The sequence below is a fragment of the Gastrolobium bilobum genome, unplaced genomic scaffold, assembly GCF_033153095.1.
Source record: "Gastrolobium bilobum isolate Gb01-03AN ecotype WA unplaced genomic scaffold, APGP_CSIRO_Gbil_v1 utg261346, whole genome shotgun sequence".
NCBI classification, from domain to species: domain Eukaryota; kingdom Viridiplantae; phylum Streptophyta; class Magnoliopsida; order Fabales; family Fabaceae; genus Gastrolobium; species Gastrolobium bilobum.
In genome coordinates this window covers 14723-23485 of record NW_026898663.1, presented here as the reverse complement: position 1 = coordinate 23485, position 8763 = coordinate 14723, and the positions used below count along the sequence as shown (strand labels likewise).

The 8763-nt window shown below is 30.4% G+C and overlaps 1 protein-coding gene across 1 annotated transcript; it reads right to left on the bottom strand.

The window, feature by feature from the left end:
• Positions 1–3723: 3723 nt before the first annotated feature.
• On the bottom strand, positions 3724–5965 carry LOC133318130 (transcription factor MYB64-like). Its single transcript, XM_061520090.1, has 3 exons — positions 5490–5965; positions 5230–5359; positions 3724–4521 (listed from the first exon to the last, which is right to left on the bottom strand). The coding sequence occupies exons 1-3, from the start codon at positions 5963–5965 to the stop codon at positions 3724–3726; spliced, it is 1404 nt and encodes a 467-aa protein (XP_061376074.1).
• Between the last annotated feature and the right edge of the window lie 2798 nt (positions 5966–8763).

Sequence of the window (8763 nt, the reverse complement as noted above, 5' to 3'; positions counted from 1 at the left end):
CATCCTTTCATAAATTGCAATTCTTAAAAATCGAACCAACTACTCGGCCAATGTTATTAAAACCGGCCCGGTCAATAATTCGGTCGAGATGCTGGATTATTGAGTCACTAGTTCAATCGCATGACCCGATAATTATATATAAATCGATAATTTATATAAAAAAAATTATAAATATACTCAAATAGCTGAAAAAAATAATAAATTATACATTATTATCTAATAAAGGATCAAACAAACACATAATACTTGTTATATTGGTGTTTCAGGTTCGGTAAATGACATTTCTAACTATCAAATCAAAATTCCTTGCATAGTGCATAACTGAGATAATATTAGAATCAAATCAAAATTTCTTGCATATAGGGGTGTGCAAAAAAACTGGTTCACTTGCCCTGATCCGACCTTGACCTGACCCATAAATATCTATATTTTTTGAACTGGTTTAAATACTGAACCACTTTTATTTGGGTCAGTTTTAGACCTGACTTATTTTAATATTGACTCATTGACCCAAAACTTGACCCATAACCATTATGTGAAAAAAAAAATCACAATTACATTAAAAGAAAAGTTTTCACGTAAAACAATTACGTCAAAATTTTTTACGAAAAATATTTCCATAAATAAATTTCGCAAACATTTTTGACGAAAAATATTTTCATGAAAAATTTGTGACTAAAAATATTTCTGTAAAATTATTTGACGGAATATTTATTTTGTCAATTTGTTTTACGGAATCTAAATTTCGTCAAAATATTTCACAAAAAAATATATTCATCAAAAATTTCGACAAAACACATTTTCATCGAAATTTTTTGACAGAAAAAAATTTCATCCAAATTCTTTACAGGTTTTAAATTTCGACGAAAGTTTTCGACGGAAACATTTTTGTTAAACTTTTTGACAAAATAAATTTCATCGAAATTTTTAGCGAAACACATTTCTATTGAAAATTTTCGCCTAAATATTTTCGTCAAGTTTTTTGATAAAAAATATTTCCATCAAAATTTTCAATGGAACATATTTCTGTAAAAAAATTTCGTAAAAACTTTTGACAAAACATATTTCGATAAAAGATTTTGACGGAAAAAATATTATGTCAAAATTCTTTAGAGAATCTAAATTTCGGTTCAAGTTTCGAACGAAACAGTTCCCTCAAAACAATTTCCATCTAAAATTTCGACGCAACACATTTCTATAAAAAACATTTCGGCGAAACAATTTCCATCTAAAACAGTTCCCTCAAAACAATTTCCATTTCAAATTTCGGCGAAAGTTTTCGACGGTAAAATTTTCGTTAAACTTTTTGACAAAAAAAAAATTTCGTCGAAATTTTTAGCGAAACACATTTCCATCGAAAATTTTCAACTAAATATTTTCGTCAAGTTTTTCGATAAAAAATATTTCTATCAAAATTTTCAACGAAACACATTTCTGAATAAAAAAATTCGTAAATATTTTGATAAAATTTTTTTGACAATATTCTGTCAAAATTTTAGAGAGAATCTAAATTTCGTCGAAAGTTTCAGATAAAATATTTCCCTCGATACAATTTCTGTCGAAATTTTCGTGCGAACACTTTTCCATCGAAATTTTGAATAAAAAACATTCTGTCAAAATCTTTGACAGAATTCTGTTTTCGTTTAAAACATTTAATGGAAGAAATCATTTTCGTCAAAACTTTTGACGGAAACTAAATTTCGATAAAAAATTTATTTTTGTAAAAATTTTCATTAGAGAAAAAATTTCGTCGTTTTTCGATAAAAAGTATTCTGACGAAAAAATAATTTTGTGATGAAATTTTGTCGTTTGCAACGTAGAAATTTAGACGAAATTTTGTGAGGAAACCAAATCAAAAATGGATCAGGTCAGATTTGACCCACTTCAGAAACCAAGTCAGTCGCACTTCAAAAACCAAGTCAGGTCAGATCCGACCCGGTTCTGAACTAGTTCAACAAAATCCAAACCAAGTCAGACCTGACTTGGATCAAATTAAAGCGGGTCGGGTCAAAATACCTGACCTATAAAAACCAAGTTGGGTCGAGTCAGACAAAAATCTGACCCATGCGCAGCCCTACTTGCATAGTGCATAACCGCGATAATATTAGTATCGCAGGTACATAACTTATGTAAGTCAATAAGTATAAGACCACTCAAATATGTCAATTATGATTTTTTTTTGGAAAACTTTTTTTTTTTAAAAATATTTTTTTTTTAAAACCCTGGCCGGGTCACCGATTTTTCATCAAAATCGGCCGGATCTCACCTGGTCGTACCGAGTCTGATACTTGACCGATCCAATATGTTAACCGAACCGGTCAGATGACCCACTGGGTTCCGGGTCAACCCGACCAGTCCAATTTTCACAACATTGCTTAGCATGTGAAATCCTGAAGTCTTATGTGCAACTATTAACATTTTTTTTTCTTTTAGATATTTTCATTGCTTGTGTTGTAGAATTATGGTGTCACAAACAAAGAAATAAATTAGCAAAGAAATAAATTAGCAAATTTTTCCGTTAAATGCAAGCCATATATAGGGGTGTAAATATTAAATAAGTTAGGTTAGGCTATGACTTAAATAGGCTAAGCCTGTATAAAAAATATTGGGTATGACCTAGCTTGTTAGCCTGCATAGGCCCCAAATTACATGTCTGGGGCCTGCCTGTGTCTGTTAGCCTGTTAAACATTCAACAATTAAAAGAATAATTAAAATAATATTACTTTATTATTCAAATTTATTAAAATAATAATTTTGTTTAAAATAAATAATATAATATAAGCCAGCCTGTAGGCTTATAGGCTCGATATTATGACCTATTTTTTAAATAGTTTTTTTTTAAAGTCTGAGCCTATTCTATTTTACTATTTGTTATAGGCTAGGCCTATAGGCCGGTCTAGCCCATTCAGAATATATAATACTTATTTTATTAAATTAAATTTAGAGAAAAACATCTATATATGTAGGCATATGGCCAGCCACGTGGGTGTAAATGGAGATCCTTAACGTTCGCGCTTGATGAATCACTATTATAAAGGTTAATTAACGCCAATAACTATTATAAACCTTTACCTAAAATTCCATGTGATCATCCATTAATTTCAAACATTTAAAAGCGTTGGGCAAGTAATCAGAAAGACATAACGGAAACGGAAACACGAATAAATGAAAAGCAGAAACACCTACATCAACGCCCCAGAGCATAAACGAATTTGACATAAATATGACCAACAAATTTTGCGACACGAGACACAGCATGAAAATCACAAATATAATTACAATTACAAATTTATAAGGTCAAAATGGTAAAAAAGAAAAAGAAAAAGAGAGAGAGAGTCAAAATTGTATTTGAAGATTGACATGTAATACAAAATTTTGTGTGTCGTATATATTTTGCCAACACTAATAGTATCTGCAATCTCTAATAAACTAACACCATGCATATATTAGCTAGGCAACAACACAACATAGCAAGTAACATATATTTCATTTAATGCAAGATATTAACCAATGCTAACCCACTGTAATTTAGATCATCTAAATATACACAAGATATAATATTTAAAATTTCATTTAATAGAAACATCCAAAACTACATAAACTGTAGAATCTAGATTTCAACCCAAATTATATAGGAGCGGCATAGTTATTCCGTAGTCCACTAGAATAAAAACTACGACTAGAAGAAAATCTTAATTTCAAGTTCATCATGAAATAAGCTATCTAGTGGTAAAACTGAGCAGAACAAACCAACTCCATCAAATCCATCTGTTTATTATTTCCTTCTAAACTATATTGATCCTCAAGCAGCAAGTCCATGTTCTGGTTTTGACTCCCATAATCACAGCAAAGTGATGAACTGTCAGTTCCATTCAGCAAGTGAGAGAGACAGAGATCAGAATCAAGGTAATTGATAGGTGCAGGAGTCTTTCTAGGTGTGAGACTCTCACCCAAGTACATGTTATGTGAATTTGGATTTGGGTTGGAATGGGGGAAACCACAGCCAGTCACATTAGTGAGAAGTTGATCACCATTAAGAGATTCAACATTGACAAGTGGAAGGTGGTGATGTTGTTGGGGCTGATTCTCCTTGAAAAATTGTTGCATGAAAAGTAACTCATCATCATATTCAGAAGTTTGTGGTGATAAACAGTTGTCATTATTGGTAACAGAATCAGAGAGTTGAGAAAAAATGAGGCCTGATTGATCAGTTGTTGTAGGGTCCTCAGTGGTTGTTGTGGTTTTGATGATGCTCTTTGTGGGGTTAATGAAGGTGGTACTATTAAGAGTCTTGCTTTTGATGTAATCTTCAAGAATAGAGGATTGTGGATTTCCATTAGAAGTTACTGTCCTTTTGTTCTTTCTCCTTGACTTTTGCCTCCTTTTAGTTGCATTCCAATGGTTCTTTATTGCATTCTCTGTTCTTCCTGGAATAAGCTTTGCCATCTCTGCCCAACGGTTTCCAATCTTAGTATGTGTTTCCACTAATATCTTCTCTTCTTCTTCACTCCAACTATCTTTCTGCAACATGTTAAGCAGAATGAAAATGATAGTTTAAAATAATTCACATTTATATATAAATGACATTATTTTTTTCATACAAATTAAGAATTGTGTAACTATCTTTCTGCAACATGTTAAGCAGTCAAGGAAAAGTGATAGTTTATATATTTTACATCAAATATAATAGACATTGTTTTTTCATATAAAGCACTTATGAGTATCCAAAAGTGGTTTTAAGAGGAAAATTAAATAAGAAATTGTGAGAGGAAGCAATATCTGAATAATAAGATAAGAAATATATGACTAATTAATTAGAAATATGTCAAACAAACATGACCCAGTATTGACCTCCGAAATGAAATATAGATCATTTATAAATCTTGAATACATAGAAAAAGAAATATAGGAAGAATAATGGTCAACCTACATACACGAAAGATCTATAGATCATTAAAAAATCTTGAGTATATATCTATAGGTGTCGGAATAAGAAAATATAGACAGATTGCAAGGTGATCTTAAAAAATCTTTGTTAAGTTCTGATCAATTAATACATGCATATATATCGTTGTTCTAAATTTTGCAGGGAAAATATTTAAATAATTGATAATCAAATAACCCTAGGGCATGGGCATTTTCAAGCTGAGACTTCTAAAAAGTGTATATATATTGAACTTGAACAAAGATTAGCATATATGAACATCAAGGATTAAGCGAGTAATAGACCTTAATATCAGGGCGCAAATGATTATGCCATCTCTCTCTACACTGCTTGCCAGCTCTTGATCCATCCAAATTCTCAGCTATTTGAGACCATTTTCTTAGACCATATTTCTTCACCAACTTTAACAGTTTCCTTTAATTATATAACAAATAAAAAAAAACGCCTTAGAAGTTTAGTGCAAATATACAACAATCAAACTAAAACACATATATATAAAAAATGTACACAAAAGAAAAAAAAAATGTTGTTCTCATTACTCAACCTGTCTTCTTCTTCACTCCATTGTCCTTTGATTAAAGACACAGAAGATCCTTTCTCAGGCCTTCTTCCCACAAGTTTTGCATTATTCCCTAAAACTTGCACATCATTCTGACACAATGTAGGGTTTTGGTGTGTCCAATTCATCAGAGCCTCTTCATTTGGTAAGAGGTGATGAGTTATAAAGCTTGCTTCTTGAGTGTTATGCAAGAGATACTTATAGGTTGAATCACCAGAACAAGCAAAACTGCAAAACTCATGATCAAAAACACTTGCATGGTTTTTCTTTGCAATATTGTTCTGTGGGTGTCGCTTTTGAAGGAAATGGTTTTGTTGGTTCCCTAAGAACTTGTCTATGGCTGTTAAAGGAGGACCTGATCGATACATAAAAGAAGGGTTTGTGACCTTTATGTTTCCCCAACCATGAGTTGAAATAGTGGCATTATCACAGCCACTACCTTCATCTCTTGTGGTTTTCATGGAAGGTTCTTGATGGAGACTAAAATCATAATGGAAAAAACTTGGTTTATGGTGAGGTTTATTTGTGAGGAGAAAATGGTGGATATGTAATATATATAATGAAGCTTATTTTAAGCCATGTAATTGGAAGCCATTATATGCACTAAATCCAAGGGCTAAGAATAAAAAATGTTGAAACTCCTGAACTTCTTTTTGGACAAAATTGAGTGTGGGGAGCAATCCGTGGATGTTAAATGTTAAGCCCCATATTATTTCATTAATGATATGTTTTAATTCGTAATTTACCTTTGAATTTTTATAAATTATGATTTTCAAAGTGTTATTCAATATTTTATGTAACTGATGTTGAAATATTAATAATCATAATGGACTAATAATGGTCATTTTGACATAAATTTGATTTAATACTCCTTTGCAAGTACTCACTAACAAGTATCCCATGCAGGGGTGTTTTCAAAATTTGAATAAATTTTTTTAAAAAATTAAATAAAAAACCTTTAATTTTTTTTTTTAAAATCACAAATAAAGTATGCCAAATTAATTTTATGTTAAATTTTTAAAACATATATATTAAAAGAGAAAAAATATTTACAATTATAAAATACGTATATAAATATGTAATTCAAGGAAATAAATTTGAAATTTGAAAAAATGTCATGTATCATTATTGGGAAAAGTATTTATAATTTTAAATGACATAATTTTGTGTCATTTTAAATAAAACTACGTCGTTTTTGTATTTTATGCATTCTCTCTCTTCCACTTTCTTTTTTCCCTAATTTTTTTAAAAAGAAAATATAAAAAATACTAAAAACACACCAAAATGATTTAGTTTCACTAAAAATGACACAAAGTTGTGTCATTTAAAATAACAAACACTTAATCCTTATTTCCTTATTTCCTTATTGTTAGGGTATAATCCACTTTCAAACAAAATTATTCTAACCAAATGGTGATAACTCAATTGGTTGCCGGGAGCTGAGTAAGTGAAAAAGAAAGGGTCTTAGTTCAATATCCACATGCCACCTTTAGGAGAAATTTAAATATCTTCATCTCTGACTCGCCTCACACACCGAATTAATCTCACAACCGACTTAAAGAGTTGAAACTTGTGAAAATACCGGGAAGAGTCAACTCGCCTCAAAGAGATAATTAGAGTTGAGTTAACTCCAAAAATAAAATAAAATTCTAATATAATATATATAATGAATTTGAACATAGTTAATTTAAGAGTATAAGTAGTGATATTAAGTGAGAAAGAGGAAATTTAATTTGGAAAGAATTGAAAGTAATTAATTTGATAGTATAAAGAGCTGAAATTTAGAAAATAAGAAAACACACTACTAGAAAATGTTTTTTTTTCGACGGAAAAATTCCGACGAAAATGGTTAAAATTCAGTCGAAAATGATGTTTTCGACGGAATTTTCGACGGAAATGAAGCCGTCGAAAATATCTTCGTGGGTAACAATTTTTTCGACAGAATTACAGATTCCGTCGAAAAATTTCGACGAAAATTTCAACGAAATAATTTCTGTGGAAAGTTTCAACGGAAAAATAATTCCGTCGAAAATTTTCGACGGAAAATGAACGAAATTCCGTCAAAAAATATTGACTCAATTTTCGACGGAAAATAAATTCCGTCAAAAATTTTCGACGAAAATTGAAAAAAATTCCATCGAAAAATCTTGTTATGATTTTCGACGGAAAACAAATTCCGTCGAAATTTTTCGACGGAAAATGAATGAAATTCCGTCGAAAAATCTTGTAATGACTTTCGACGGAAAACAAATTCCGTCGAAAAAAATGAATGAAATTCCGTCGAAAAATCTTGTAACGATTTTCGACGGAAAACAAATTCCGTCGAAAAATTAGTCTCAATTTTCGACGAAATTGCTTTTTCATTTGTTTCTCTACAAAATTAATACCATTTTATGTTTCACACCTGATAAACAAATATAGTGAAAGTAACATATCAAAATTATTGGATCTTACTATAATTTATGTGTACAAAAGTCCCTGCCATATACAAATCAAAAGAGACTTATATATATAAATGTCAAAGACATATACATAAACAAAAGTCCCTGTCATATACTAATGCAAAGAGTCGTATATGAATAAATGTCCAAGACATACTAATCAAAAGAGACATACATATACAAAAGTCTCTATCATATACTAATCAAAAGAGTGCTATATATATAAATGTCCAAGACATATGCTAATCAAAAAGGACATACATATACAAAAGTCCCTGTCATATACAAATAAAAACAGTCCTATATCTATAAATGTCTGTAAGAACCTGCACCGTTAATTAAGGTATTTAATTAATTAATTACGAAAAAATAAGAAATGATTCCATAATTGACCCTAATAATTATTTATGAGGCTTAATAATCATAATAAGTGATTAAGAATGCTGAAAGTCGCTTTTCGAAAGAAAAGTGCAGATACCGGTTCTGCTAGTCGGTATAAATGTGTACAGAAAAAGTATCCCGAAAAATTAATGTAAGAGCATGATAATTACTAGAATAATATGTAGGACTTGTAAAACGAGTTTCAAGTCCAAATAATGAGAACTGGTGCTAGAAATCGGTACTGGCTTGGAAAAGCGCGTACCGGAAAGGTGTTCAGAAAAATATAAGAAAAATATGATAAATCTTAGAAAATTATGTAGTTTCATAATCCAAAGTTTGGGATTAAGATGCTAAGTGTAGCAATTAAAGTTAATATTGTGCGCTTAAGTGAGTTTTGGCTATATATATGCATTTTAGCACATAACCCTAGGCACTCA